Below are 15,593 nucleotides of genomic sequence, written 5' to 3' on the forward strand. Positions count from 1 at the left end.
TTGAGAGGCAGAGTATTAGGAGCAGCTAGCTATGCAATTTACATAATGCACACTTGGTACTGGTATTATTTTTTAGAATTGTCCTTGCATTTCAGAGACAAACATCTACTGAATCTTATCATTTTATAGATATCTCTTAGAACCCAACCCACAACAATATCCACATCTCACTCGATGCTTTATCCTCTGATTTAGCCTTCCTTTCACTCTGTTACCTACCTCCTTGTTACCCCAATCTCCTTCTATGCCCTAAATCTCTACCCAATACTCTCGTTCCTATGCCCTTCTACACTGGGTGAGGAAAAAACAGCAAGTACTTTGGCTTATTTCAGTATGTAAATGAATTTAATTTAGTGCCTGGCCAACCAACAACTGACAACTACTGAACTCAAAACTGCAGGTTCCATCTTCTGTGAAAGCACTACTTTGTGGATCTCATATTTATTCTGCTGGATTTTTTTTTACTAAAATAGGTAGAAACTTAACTACTGTGAGAGTAACAAAAGCAAAACAGACAAAAGATTGCCAGCAAGTTGCAAAAAATTATTTAGGTCTTACAGACAAACAGATGGTAAAGAAAGATACCAAGTAAAGGATACTAAAGATATGGTACAAGTTACAACTTGTCTTAAAACTCATCAACCAGTGCTGAAATCACAGCAAATAGCAACACATCAAAATGATTATTAATCTAGCAGGATTAGATGGCAAGTGCAAGTTATACCACACTCATCTGCTTTTGCATGTATCAGCTGTCCCAGTAAGAAGACAATGTACATTACTATGTTACCACCTTCACTGTTACTAAACTTTACATTTCCACACATAGCCTAGAATTCCATTATCAATTACTGACTTTGCCTAGTATAATTATACAAAATTTAGCAGGTGTGCACACATATTTTTGTAAATACTTAGCATGCAAAGGCCCTGGCCACAACTGAAAGCTCTAGGTATCAATATACTGTTCTAATAACATACTCCGTACTGTAGTGTCCCAGTAACACCACTGCTATCGGAAATAAAAAATGGGATTTCTTGTAAGTTTTAAGTGGTATTTTTGTTCGCATATAGCATGAACTGAAACTAAACCTCTGATAACAACTTCAGCATTAATTTTGAATTTGCACAGTCAAGAGAACTTACCTGCAAAATCTTTTACATTCACATTTGCACCTAAACTGATTAGCTCCTTAACTTGTTTAACGTCCCCTCGAATTGCTGCCAAGTGTAGAGGAGTTTCCCCCCGTTCATTTCTCTTGTTAACTTTGTCTTTTTGTCTTGAAGAAGAGCTTGGAGTTTTCTTTTGTGCTGGTGTTGTTTGTAAGGGTTGATTTAAGGTGGAATCTACAAAATAAGTTTTTAAATGGTTACTCTAAGTTATTTAACACCAGTTTTACTTTACCTCATTTTACCACTTCCATTCAAAGACGCCAATAACCTGCGAATAATTATATTTAAATAAAGGATGTACTGGACACTTCATTAACACAACATCCATCTGCAATGTGCAAATGGGCGTTTTGCAAAATCTCACTATTTTTAAAGTAGGTTTCAAGGGCAGATGAAGTCTACCCAAACTACAAGGTTTGGTATAAATTCTGCTGAAACAAGACAAAGTGTGACCATGCAGGTTAGTATCTACTCTGCCTCCCCCTCCTCCAGCCCAATTCCACTATAATTTAGGTAGCAGGATGGCAGTTTATGGAGTTACTGTTTGTGTATTGTACTCCACGCAGCTCTTCAGCTGTGCCAATACAAGTGGTTTTGGGTGGTCTGGATAGTTTCTTAAGGAAATGCAGCTATCCACTTTTAAATGCCAATTCTGTAAAAACATTACACCTGTAGAACATGTAAGTCTATAAAGATTTTTTAAAAATACAACTGGACCAAGGACAATTCAAAGTTTGGAATTAAAAAAGGTGTCTCCTCTCTCCAATTAAATCCTAATAAAACTATCCAGTTTCCTTCTAAATTAAAATCCTGCTCCAAATTCAGACACTGAGACAGTAGTTAAAGTTCAAAAAATACCCAGATAACATTTCAGTTCTGAAATAATGCATATGGAACAATGTTTGAGAGGCAAAAAACAATCGAAGGAAGAAAAGATTTTCACATTTTATAGCTATCATAACACAAAGCTTTGCACAAGAATTTTTCATCAAATTACTTGTCAATCCAAAATAAGAGTTTCATCACAATTATGAAAAATCTGAACAATTTCAACAAAAATCAAAGACTGTGGAAAAACATCATGGCTCAGAATATTTTGACTGGGTTGGAATTAAACAGGCAGGAGGAAAAAAAAGTTAACTAAAGATCACCTGGACTGTTGTCTCTTGCTGTCATCTGCATGAGAAGTGCCATCTGTTTGCGCTCAGACAGAGGATAACCAAAAAGAATGCTAACCGGTGCTGATTTCTTATTTCCAGCATCCTTCTTCATTTTCTTTTTCTCCGGACCTTCCTTCTCTGGAAATATCAATATTTATAAACTCAAGCTGCTGTTCTATTAGAACATTTTTCTAGAAATAAACACAATCTTTTATGGTATGTGAACTGGTGATTGGTGGCAGGTAATGAAAACCAGAAATTGCATCTCTAATTTAGTGCATTTGCATTAGTTTTTGTTACCTGTTCTAATCAAATCAGGTTAATAAGCCACTGAGTTAAAGCACTTAGAGCGTAAGGAGGATGGCTAAAAATTCTAAAAGATCAAAAACCTGTTTCACAGCAGGAAGACTGTATATGCCACAACTTTAATTCTCAGAGAAGTGAGTCAGAACCTTAAAAAATTCTGTAAGATCAGTTAGTCAACTATCAGCCTTGAATACAGGTCCCAGACTGTGCTCTATTCTACTTCTCTCAAGACACCACGTTAAAAATTAGGAAAATACAGGCATTTGTTAGGTAACCGAACCACAGAATCACTAGGTTGGAAAAAACCCCCAGGATCATCGAGTCCAACCATTCCTATCAACCACTAAACCATGTCCCTGAGTACGCAATCCACCCGTCTTTTAAACACCTCCAGGGAAGGTAACTCAACCACCTCCCTGGGCAGCCTGTTCCAGTGCCCGATGACCCTTTCTGTGAAAAATTTCTTTCTGATGTCCATCCTGAACCTTCTCTGGAACAGCTTGAGGCCATTCCCCCTTGTCCTGTCCACTGTTTCTTGGGAGAAGAGGCCAGATTGTTTCTCTCAAACTTATCCTGTTACTTCTCCTTAGAGCAACTTCTTAAAAACCAATATCCTTCAAAAGCACACAGCTATTTTACAGACATAACTTCTTTCTTTTTATCAATATTTATGGAAGTTGTTTAATATTTCATGTCCAAGTTTCAAACCAGGACCTAAAATTACATTTCTGAATAAGAAGATACTTTCTAAAGCTATTCAGTACCTACAAACTCTCACAGATCTTCAGACTGGTTAAATGTGCTCTGAAATCAGACAACTTTAATACCTAACACATTTCAAAAGCAGTATTTTTTTGTGTAATTTGGAAACTTTGGTCTATGTCTTCCGTTCTTTTCAAAAGTTCTTCCTTCATTTTTCTGCATAAAGGTCTTATAAACCAAACAAAGGCATTTAGGTTAAAGTATGACAGAAAACAACCAATTTGCAATTAAGTGACTTTAATAAATTTTTTTAATTGGAGCAGTATTTAATGGTATTAACATCAAACCAGTACAAACTCTCAATGTATCAAATTTTTTTTACTACAACTATTTTCCAGAGATCTCCCTGCCTAGTCATTATGGTTTAACTATATTTTCTCGAGACTTATTAGTTTGCACTTATTTGCAGTGAAAACCATTCATTTTCCAGAGATCTCCCTGCCTAGTCATTATGGTTTAACTATATTTTCTCGAGACTTATTAGTTTGCACTTATTTGCAGTGAAAACCATTCATTTTATGTAATTATATCATCTTTCCAGGCAACTGCTCTTTTTCTGTCCTACCAAGTTCTTATCAAATTCAATATTTTATATCTTGTAAGTAGCTTATATTACTCACATGTTAGATTTATAATGTCTTTTTTTTTCAGAGCCCTTACAATTACTACTTGAACATAAACACAGTGGACATAAAAGATAGCTCAAAGAATCTTAGTCACAAATTAGGTGATTTGGTATTAAAATTTTTGAAAGAGTTAAAACCAAACTATAACCAAAACTGTCAAGAAGGAATGGTCTAAAGAATATTCAGAAAGACTCAACCAATAGAAACACAATCTCCAAATTCTGATCAAATAATTCCCTTGGCTTCCTTCCCTAAAAGCCCAGGTTCACTATTAGCTTTTCCAGAGATCCTGCTCACTCTATCACACCTTCTCCTTTTGGAAGCCTCCCTACTGGCCACCTCCCTGAAGGGCCTCCAACAGCTGGATAGGACACTGCATCCCACAGTCATGGGTAATCCCAGTTGACCCCAGGGTCTGGAGTAATAACCACAAAGGTAGGGACCAAATTCAGGAGGAATATCTACTGCCTGTTTTTTCTCCTCTGTGGCTGACTGATGCGCTAACTCCCATAAAGCAAGAAAGAACATGAAACAAAGCTGAGATCTGAGAATTATGATGACGACTATGAAATAAATGAAAGAGGGGCAGGGGGAAAAGTTGTTGGACTGACAAACTGGATTTGGCTGTACTAAAATGCCAGAACTTGGCTGGGAATTGATTGAGACTTGGTTGGGGATCGTTACTATTAGTTAAATAAACCTGGTTGCCACAATGATCTTTTTAGGTCTTTGTGTAATAAGTTATTTTATCTTATTACTGTGGCTGATTACCATCTCATGAGATACTGTTCACCCTGTTTTAGTTAATCTCAGTATTTTGGGCCATACTAAAAAAATCATGGAAATGCAATTAAGCTAAGTCAAAGTCAGAGGTGGGGATTTTGTTTTTATCACTGTCCCCATGATTATATAGGTCTCTCAGTTTCCTTTCCCAAATGTCAGCCTCAAACACCTGTATAATAAAAACTTCATTTAAAAAACCCACAACCTATCACCTACAAAAGGAACAATCTTAAAATAAAAGACTCCATTGAGGCAAATTTCACTGACCATCTGCAGAGAGACAAAAATTAATAAAAATTACAATTTAGAAGTTTAAGTCCCTTTGAGGTTCCTAACCATGCCATTGCATATTTCATTAAGCCCCAAGCTGACTCTTTTTTATCTTCTGATTTTCTCCACTTCTGCCTTAGGCCCCCTCTGTGCTCTTCCTTGTTTCACTTGTTCCCTCACGACTTATTTTCTGCCTTCCTAGCCTTCTCTAAGTCTCATCTTCTAGGCTTGATTACAGACACAGGCTCCAGTAATGCAATGCTCTTGAGACATAGGAAGGCATGTAAAGAGTGCACACGTTGAATTTCACAGTGACCAAAAAAGAAATACGTGATTTTACAAACTAACCAGTTATGAGTAAGACTATTTTAAGAATGGAAAGCTACAGATCTACACATATATTAAAAAAAAAACCAACCAAAACCCTTGCACATTTATCCCTCATGCTTAAAAAGGAAATAAGATCCATTTTACAGAAGTAATTGATAAGCCTTTGCTAAACTGCATGCATCTCACAATCCAAATCAACACAACTGCCCTACTGGTAGAATGCCTGCATAGGAAAATGTAAAGAAAACCTACAATGAAATTGTACTTTCAGCTTTCATTCTGAATATGCTGTTCTCTCTGCAAGGATAACGTACATCACCCCCTTCACTGATTAATTCAGCACTTTGATCAAAACAACACATTTCAGTTTGTCTAGCATGATCTGCTGTTTCTTAGCTTACACTATTAACTGCTCAAGATTCTTGAAAAACATTCATTTTCCTTCCGAATTATTTTTACCGTTTTATAAATATACTCATCTTGAGAAAATACTAAACCAAAGTAAATGAAATAAATCTTTCGATAATCAAGCTTTTGCTTTTTTTACTATACAGCGTACTTATTCAGGTATTTTTATCTGTTGGGTTTTGGTTTTTTTAAATTGTTTTGTTAGAAAAGCCTGCTTAGTAAATGAGTGCTATTTACTCCCATACCCTGTTTAGTGCTGTCAAAAACACGAAGATCCTTCCGTTACATATTCCAATGCATTTCAGCGGTGAGGCAAATGATTCTTCTATTACTCTTTGTTTACACAGATTTGCAAAGCATTTCTAGAGCTTACCAATTAAATATAGCAAATAAGAATACAATTGCTCTCACCAAGCTATACCGTAATTAAGCCTTTACTACTCAAAAAGGACGGAATTCTATTAAATTTATGAGAGAATTCATACGTGTTTTCAGTAAATGTATACACATCAATACACAAAATTAATATGAACAACAACAAACTTAAAACCTCAGGACTACAGCAGGTGCACCTGAAAATCCATTAGGTGGAGTATGTCCTGCAAGAGGCTATTGCTTTTCCCCATAGATCGCATGCGCATGCTCTGCTTCTGAATGTACAAAATAAACCAAGGTAGGACAAAAGGGGTATAAGGAAGCAAAAGGAAGGGAGTAGGGCATATAAAAGTAATTTTTATACACCAATAAATAAATAAGGTAGTAAAACCCCAAAATTTTATTTCTTTTTTTAAATTCAAGGGAAACAACAATGCAGCTCGTGATGAAGAAGCTACAGATTTACACAGAAAAAATCTTACAAATTATTGGGAAGTCTCGTTATGCTTATTGCAGAATATATTATAAAATTCGTTTTCACTGCTCCAAGAATATCAACCTGCAGTACATTACATTTTATTTAGCAGCAGACCTTCAACTTAGCATTCAGGAACTTTGACTTTTTAGATACTCTTTGTCTCATGGTAACAGCGAACCTCTCAAGGCTGTGTACTAGATGTTTATAAAATTTAAACAATAATAACTTCATTAATAGACCGTAACATCAGCTTAAGAAATTAAGTTCAGGTAGAAGTTAATGTGTAAAACTGACTGTTGAAGTGAATTACTTTGTGGTTTGGGCTTTTATTTTTTTTAGATTTTAAGCATTTTGTTTTCAAAGTCTATGGTATACAAATATTTTCTTTTACATTGATTTTTTTTTTGTCACTTTTTGGTGTTCTTCAGCAGTTAGAAACAAACCACCCGGGAACTTCTTATTAAAAGAATAAAAATCAAAACCGTTCCAAGTGGCTTCATGTTCGCTTATCTTTATTTAATAACTTTTATAATATGCCATCAAATCTATCTGGATCACATTCCTTTTAAGACTTTCCATTTGCAATGTAAGCTTTTCAACTAGCACTTTAAAAACAGGATTTAAAAATACCTGAGTTATGTGAAACAGTCATTTAGGTGCATTTGACCACCTATTTGTACAAAAGCTTCATGAAATTCATTCACAGTACTTAAAGATACTAGCAAAAGAAACATTAAAATCACCAATGATCATTTTAGGAAATCTTATGCATGATAGATTATGTCCCAAGGCAACCAATAACGTATCTGGGTTTTATTTTTGTTTGGATAAGTTACAAATTCCCAGTCAAGTAATTTCTAAATGCATCAGTAAAACAAATTATTAAATAATTTAGTATGTGGATTTCATGAAACAAATCATGCCAAACTAACAGAATATTCTATTTGTTCAAATAGCCCCCTTAGTGGATAAATGATATAAACTAAAAAGACAAAATCAAAACTTCAGGGCTCGTGACAGTCTGGTTTCATGTAAAATTCCTATCATAGTGCAAATTTTAAGAAATAATAGGGTTTAGAAATAGAAACATGAGAACTTAAGATATTAATTGCTTGAAATAAACATTTCTAAGGAAGTTATAAAATTGAGTAACATACAACAAAAGACTAATATGCTTATTACTAACAACTGTAGAACACAGGTCAAGATGATCAGTTCTGCAGTTGACAACATTAAGAGGACACAGCTGCAGAGATCAGTGCGACTGCGGTGACCTGACTTAAGTTATTTTAAAGAGAGACACAGCACGATTGACTGCTGCTTCCTATCCTCAGTGAAAGAGAAAGATTAGAATGTGATGAAGAGACCTCACAGTAGGCTGTATACTGTAGAGATATCAAGGTATCTAATAAATCGCATTTACAGCAGATTTATTTAACCAAAGCAACACACATACACACATAAAACCACCTCCACTTTCCTGCCTCCAGCTCAAACAATAGCTCAAAAAACTTGTAATATTGAACAGTAAGTCCAAATCCAGCAAGCAGTAACCCAGTGTGTAAACAGCCTCTTTAACAGCCCCACTAACCTCTGTCCTATGCGAAGCACAAGTACAGAAATTGTGTTACTGTGACATTCATGTGGAACATAAAGAGGTCAGTTGTTTTGCTTTTCTGGATGTCAATCAAATGCTAGAAGAAAAATGACTGTGCTGTGTTTGGACTACTTTAAAGAGAGAAAATGAAGGGGCTGGAGAAGAAAAATGAGAAGCTACTATAAACAGAAATTCTGGAGAATATAATTCCCAAGGAAAGATCACAAATTAGCACATTCAGTGTAACTGTAACTCACATTGTTCTTCTTGAATAATAGGCTATGTAACAACAAAATGCTTATCTTCAAAATGAGAAGTATTTTTCTGATCTGCCACTGCCATTATGTTCAACTATTAGGAAAAATCCAAATTTCTCTCTTCAGACTAATAAGGTTGAGAAAGCAAACAAACTTGTCCTTTGCAAAAGTAGCACTCGTCTGTTCTTATTCTGATAAACACATTACAGGTGATTTCAAAATAACCAGATTAATTACATAAACTAACAAAATTTAAATAGCACTATTTAAGTAGTCTAAGAGAACTTACTAAAAACCTATGAAAAATGGTTCTCCTTCCACCATCAATTCTACCGGTCTTAATCAAAGCCCATGTGTAGAATCCTTCATAAGACTGACTTAAATAAGGGTTAAAGCTATACTGCAAAATTTACAGTATAAATATATCTGATTCCACTATGTCTATTTCGTAGTAGTTTTTTGTGCTTGCTCTGATCAAAGAACGGGGATGTGATAACAGAGCCCTCAGCAGGGCAGCCATCCAAACCAGGACAGTGTAACAGACACACCCCCGCACAGCAAAAGACACCCAGAATAGAACGTTGTTGCTTAAAAACAGTTATGTAATGCAATCTCAGGTGCTGTCATTGTCCCACTGGCCTCTTCTGAAGGCCACAGGTCTCCTGTGACTCACGTTACCTTTCAGCCCTGTGCTTAGCAGACTTAGCTGCTGCATGCACCTCAACTGGCATTGCACGACTATATTTAGACAATTGGATTCGGTCCTAACAAACATGAAATTACTAGGAAAGTAACCTAAAGGCTAAATCCGAAAATATTTAATACTAATTAGATAGTTGGGTTATCAGGCACTGGCACAGGCTGCCCAGGGAAGTGGTTGAGTCACTATCCCTGGAGCTATTTAAAAGATGTGTATGTGTGGCAGTTAGGGACATGGCTTAGTGGTGGACTTGGCAGTGCTAAGGTTACAGTTGGACTTGATGATCTTAAATATCTTTTCCAATCTAAATGTTTCATTTTGTTTTGGTTTTGTTGCCATTCCATTCCATTCCATTCCAGCAGTTTTGTAGGCAAAAAAAAGATTTAAATGTGAATATAGATAAACAGGAGACCTAGAATTGTTCTAAACTCTTCTGGAACACTACAAATGCTGTTTAATTTCAGTCTTGCCAAAACTGACAGGGTGCAAATCTTATTTTATGTACCGCTTTGTTGGAATCAAATTAAAGAAGAAATCTAAATTAACATTATTTGGTTGTCCATGTTTATTATCTCTTATAGTTTCTAGACAATACCCGAGCCAAAAGAATCTCACCATAAAAAGGGGCAAGAGGTGGAATTGCAGAGGGCAATTTTTACAAGAATAGAGCAAAAGAAATAAAATCTTAGTTCATGAATGAATACTCTTGAGATAGAACCAAGGCAGCTTTAATGATGTAAAGCTCTAACAATTAGGTATTTACATTCTTTGACAGACTTACCTGCCTAAACAGGAAGAAACCAAATTATCATGAGGTCTCAGCTAGCAACACTACTGCATATCTTGGAGAGAAACCATTTATTACATTAAGCCATTAAACTTTTTTTTTTTAATCCAGGAGCTACTTTTTATGGTATTTCTTGATTTTTGTTCACCTAGACACATTTTTAGAAGGCTCTAAATCTTTAAAAACATTTGAAAAATCAAACTCAATGGTCTTATCTGTTGCAGAGAAGCTATTTAGCAAAGTAGTAAGAACATTTTGCTATTCTGAACTCTGAAAAAAACCACATTGCAAAAGGTACTAAAAGTAAAGCTATAGGGAAAGACTATGTCCTGGACCTGTAATGGGCAGTGGGAAGAAAGGACTAGTACCACATGTTTTTTCAGAATATTTTTAATTACAAATCGTATATACAACCTTCGACCATTTCCCTATAACACCACTACAGTTTTTCCCGAAGTATCAGAGGTATCTGTCAGATGTAACAGTTTAGGCAAACCTTTTCAATGTCTAATGCCAAGTTTGTGTCAGAAGCAGCACTGCATTTCACGATCACTGGTGTCAGTTCTAATCCATGTCAGTGCCAAACATGGCAGCTTTCTAAGTGGTTTATTCTCACTGATTAGGTACAGGATCAGCACTATAAGAACTGTTCTTTCATCCTAGTAATGTTCCTGCCTCTAACGGTTCTGGAAAGCTTGGGTAGCAAGTTCTTCATCTGTGAAACAGTTGCTCTTGCCTACTTACCTCAGCAGTAATGAAATGGACAACAAGCTGTGATGTTTGCTACACAGTAATTAAAAGCTATGTGACTTCTATTGTCATATTAAGTATTTATTGCCCCTACTTGAACAGTTTGTTTAATCTCTCTGCTACAACCTGCAACAACATTTTGTAGTGCACACATTGTCTTTTGGTTTATGTCTAAGTACCTAGAGTAATTCATCTGGTTTGTGACAATTGGTGACAACAGGTGCTATAGCAAGGAAAACACAAAAAATTACATTACCTTACAAGATGCTGTGACAATGAATTATTTAAAGCTGATGGGGTGGGGAGAGATGACAATAGATTTCCAAGACAGAAGCATTAGATAAGTGCTAAATATTACTTCTATATGTATTTATTTCCATTATGAAAGACACTCAGGGTCTAATACCAAGCAATAAATTTAATAATGCAGATGCTGGGAGCATACTTCTAATCTATACATGGTCTTTTCAGAATCAAGTGGTATAGTCTAAGACTCTAGAATTCTGTAAACCCACTGAAAAGAGATCTAAAGCCAAGAGTATTGTGACTATTTCAAATTTGGATTTCACATGATATACTCTTCACAGTAACAAAAACGTGTACGCAATATCCAGAAGCCCAGTCTTCAGCACTGAATCAATACTGGACAAAAATTAACTAGGTATAGTGGTATATGCTCCTATTTTGTATGTAAATCTAAGTGTAGTAAGGGAATTACCTGTTTATGAACACATTCAAATGTACAATGAGCATGGTATAAGAAACTGTAGCACTGAGCCTCTGAGAAATTTGGGGAACATGCCTTCTGGTGGCCTACCAGAGGGCACAGATACCCTCTTGCTACCAACAGAACCACTACTGAACTATGACATAGATAACTCACTATCTAGGCTCAGAACTAACTGTACTCTTGGAAGACATCCAGATCTCTCCATCTTGATTTGAAAAGAGCCATGTTAAGAATGTTATTTTCAAGTCTTGAAATCAGTACTAACAGAAAATGCTAAAGTCAGGAAGAACTACCAGCCTCTGCAGAAAAGGTATCCTGAATAGATTATAAGGGCTTAGACTGAAAGAAGGTCACTCTCCATGGCTAGTTTAGTTAGTTCCATAACCTTAGCAACCTTTTCTCTTATATGGAGGACAGTATATCTACCAATCTTTCCCACTCCCCCTCCCCAAAAAAGGCTATGAAAGGCTGACAGCTGCATCTCAAATCAAGGCACTTACATGTCTTTCATCGCTTTACTTGTTTAAGTGAAAGAACCTCTAGAGACGACAATGAAAAGAAAGGTTTATTATTAAAATAGAAGCAAAAGAATGAGGTTAGGAAACAACTAGAAAATGTAGATAAACTATGCTGGCATGCTAGCTCTTGCTAATGAAAGGATGAAAGCCTATCAGACTAAGATGCAGCAATCAGAAGCAAGCAAGCACCTTTCATACTTGTATCCTTTTTTATAGTGAAAAATAAAATCAATATAAAACCGTAATATACAATTAACTAAATAAGGATGTATTTTATGAACAAATAATTAGTTAAGGAAATAAAAAGGTTCTACCTGTGTCTGAATTGCGATCTTCATTTCTGGATGGACTAATAGTAAAAGGAAGTTTACGTTTCATGGAAGACTTTTCTTTCATCTCCTTCCCCACATCACTCCTATCCACTTTTGGAGTTTTGCTGTAGGATGCAATCTTGTCCTTGCTCTAATATAAATAAAAAGTATACTAAGTAATTTTTGCATAAAGCAGAATAGTCTTATAATGTATACAGACTGAAAAGACTGCTACACAGGAATGTATGTGCACGTCTGCATGTGTATTACTTAGTTTATTCAAAAATTTTTCAAGTAACCTTACTGTTGCTCTCTACTAGAGCCACAATTAAAGGAACAACACAAACTGAACACGAATTTGCTAAGTCTTAACAACCATCCCAACTTCTGTCCCTGACCATAACATAATAATCACATTAAAAGCATATTAAAAGCCCACACTGCAATTCAGACTGTGAATAGTAACACAGTAAGAAAAAAAAAACAACAAAAAACCCTCTAACAACCCTCCCCTGCCCCAACCCTGTAATCCATCCATACAGAACTCCCTTTCTATTTCAAGAAGAATAATAGTGTAGAGTTTCATTTTCTAAAGGAAAATTTACTAGGAAGTTAGAAAATGTGTAAAGAATATTTCAGATGGCATCAAATTTAGAAAAAAAAACAGGTACAAGCTATACGGAATTTTTAGTTGCATACATCTGGAATTTTTGGCTTATAAAATGTATTTCAAGGTAAACAGATACAACATAGATGGGCACAATACGAATTAATTACTTTGCTAATATAGGAGGTCAAAGTATGTAAAAGACAGCGGGTTAGTAAGAAGACTGGTTGAAAGAACCCTTTGCAATCCCCAATGTTTTGGCCTACCAGTCGAGAAGTAATGTAGAGACATAACCTCTTCTGTTCATTACATGCTTCAGAAACACATCTAGCTGTGTCAGCTATCACAACTCCCCCAGCTTTATATCATTCTTAACAGATGATCAGATGAATGTACTAACAGATTCATTTTTTAAAGGCAGAAGCAGCACACACACTTACTTGTCAACCAGTGAAAAACAAAAGGCTGCTTCTTGCTACGTCTGAAGCAAGAAGTTAAAATATTTATTCTGATTAGAGGAAAACTACAAAAGAACTCCAAGTAAAGGTGCTATTCTCAAGATCACCCTTCCTTTAATTGAAAACAAACACGGGTAAGAAGAGTAGTTTGATTGTATCATCTGACACTCTGAGTTAAAAGTGTTGCAAAAAGGGTAGGCAAAAGTGATTACAAAAAGAACCAGGAAATAAATCTACAATCTTCGGCCAACAAACACCTGTACCAGGGAAGTCACAAAGAATGTATCAGTCTATGTCAGGAGAATTTCTGAAGTAAATGGTTGATGACCCAAAGAAAACAAATCTTCAGTCTGAGAGTGGAAATCTAAAAAAACCACACCAACCACTCTCCCCCCAAAAAAACAATCAAAAAACCCCAATCCCCCAAACAAACCAAAACACACAATAAAACCCACACAGCACCCTTCCCCACCCCTCCCCCACCTTTTTCTTTCATGCTAGAACATCTAAAAAAATCTAAAATCCCTTAAGAATTCTCTAAGCCCTAGGGAAATAAAGGGCCTATTACTTTTGAAACAAGCTAATCAGTCTAACATAACTGATCATTTGTAAACACATCTATAAGTTGACAAGAGCAGATCCAAACTCCATTAAGCCCCTTCTGACCTCTTCTAATGAGTTTCCCACTTCAGCCCAATCTTACCAAGAGCCCTCTTATCCCTTGTTCCAATCTGATTATTTCTCGTATGTTTGTATATAAATTTGTATAAAGTGGTATTAAAACGTTACTGCTTTCTCTAGAATACTACATTATGTTGGGTACTATGCAATAGAAAGGATTAATTAAAAATAATTTAAAATTTGTAATCAGGAAACATTGGTTTCAACTTGTTCTGTAGAAAAAAAAAGGCAAACTTGTGGTTGGTAAACCTTAAAAATAATCACTTTTTTGGTACTGATCAGTAGGTACTCACAAAGAGACACAAGCTGCTTAAATAATTTGATATCTTTACATTTATTCTTATTTTCAAACTCTCTATATGCATTATGTTTGATGCACCACTTTTTTATTATCACAGATGTTAATTTTGTGATGACCTAATTAAGGAGGAAGGAGTTCAAAATGCCTACTTCCAGATAAATAAAAGATACACTGAGAATGAAAGACTAGGACACATGCAGAATACAAAGAAAATGAAAAATTATTATATTGTTCCATATCTGCTGTGGAAACAAATACTTAGCCACCTCTAGTGGTGGACTTCCCAAACCAAAGGATGCAAAGAACAAAGTGTTTGTCATTGCTATTTAGTATTTTTTGTAACAATGCTAAAACAGGAGATGCAATTAGATGTGCAGACATCATCATAACCAGGAGAGAGGGAGAAGCAAAAAGCACTGGTGAAAGGAAAAATAAAATTACTATCAAATTTGAAAAACAGTCTAAATACAAAACAGAACAAGAAAAGCCAGGATAAAAACAAGGTGTACAATCACAAGATCCCACATTAAGAGCCACAAAACTCTTAATGGCCTCCTGGACTCAACTTCAGGTAAAGGAAAGCAAGAGGAGTTAGCAGGCCCTGCAGGTTAGACTATGCAGTTTGATTTAAAGATCGAATGTCCACTGTTCCAACTACCCACGGTCACTATAACAGCACAGCTGTCTCTTTTTCAGGGTCCAAAGCAAGGTTCAAAATTCAGCATGAATAAACCTATGTACTAATGTGATCCATGAAATCAACCAAAACAAAGTTGATGTATTTTGTAAAGCAATCAGTAACTTAGAGCATCTGTGGATTTTCTGAAGCGGTTACACTAATCTAAAGTGAGAACTGCTAAACCTGAACCAAACAGTGAAGACATGATAACATTCAGATACATAAACTATTACTGTAAAGAGAAAGGCATTACATACTCTCTTTGCCCACTACAGTTAGAGAACACGTAATGGGCTGTAGACTGCAACAGGAGAGGAACAGAGGTTATTTATCCTTCTACTAAGTATCTACACTATGTCAGCCAGCATAAGTAAGTATCAGAACAAACTGCCCAAGGAGACTGGAATTTCCCATCAGGCAAGGCTTTAAAGAAAAGATCTGGCAACCAAACATTTGTCAAGAACAGATTACAGCTTATTCTACTCTGGGGCAAATGGATGAACTGGATCTGCACGGCTCCACATTTAATGCATGCCTCACTAGAGG

The 15,593-nt window shown here is 35.8% G+C and overlaps 1 protein-coding gene across 2 annotated transcripts in view; it reads right to left on the bottom strand.

Annotated features, from left to right (window-relative positions):
- The window catches only part of ANKRD12 (ankyrin repeat domain 12), a 69,309-nt gene that overhangs the window by 27,492 nt on the left and 26,224 nt on the right, over positions 1-15,593 (bottom strand). Inside the window, exons 3-5 of one of the 2 annotated variants that reach the window (XM_069853844.1) lie at positions 12,325-12,472; positions 2,325-2,471; positions 1,147-1,347 (exon numbers count right to left, since the gene is read on the bottom strand). In XM_069853844.1, the coding sequence (XP_069709945.1) occupies positions 1,147-1,347; positions 2,325-2,471; positions 12,325-12,472 (496 nt within the window). The remainder of the gene's footprint in view (positions 1-1,146; positions 1,348-2,324; positions 2,472-12,324; positions 12,473-15,593) is intronic. The other variant, XM_069853845.1, reaches the window with a different exon arrangement.

The sequence above is a fragment of the Phaenicophaeus curvirostris genome, chromosome 3 (genome assembly GCF_032191515.1).
Source record: "Phaenicophaeus curvirostris isolate KB17595 chromosome 3, BPBGC_Pcur_1.0, whole genome shotgun sequence".
NCBI classification, from domain to species: domain Eukaryota; kingdom Metazoa; phylum Chordata; class Aves; order Cuculiformes; family Cuculidae; genus Phaenicophaeus; species Phaenicophaeus curvirostris.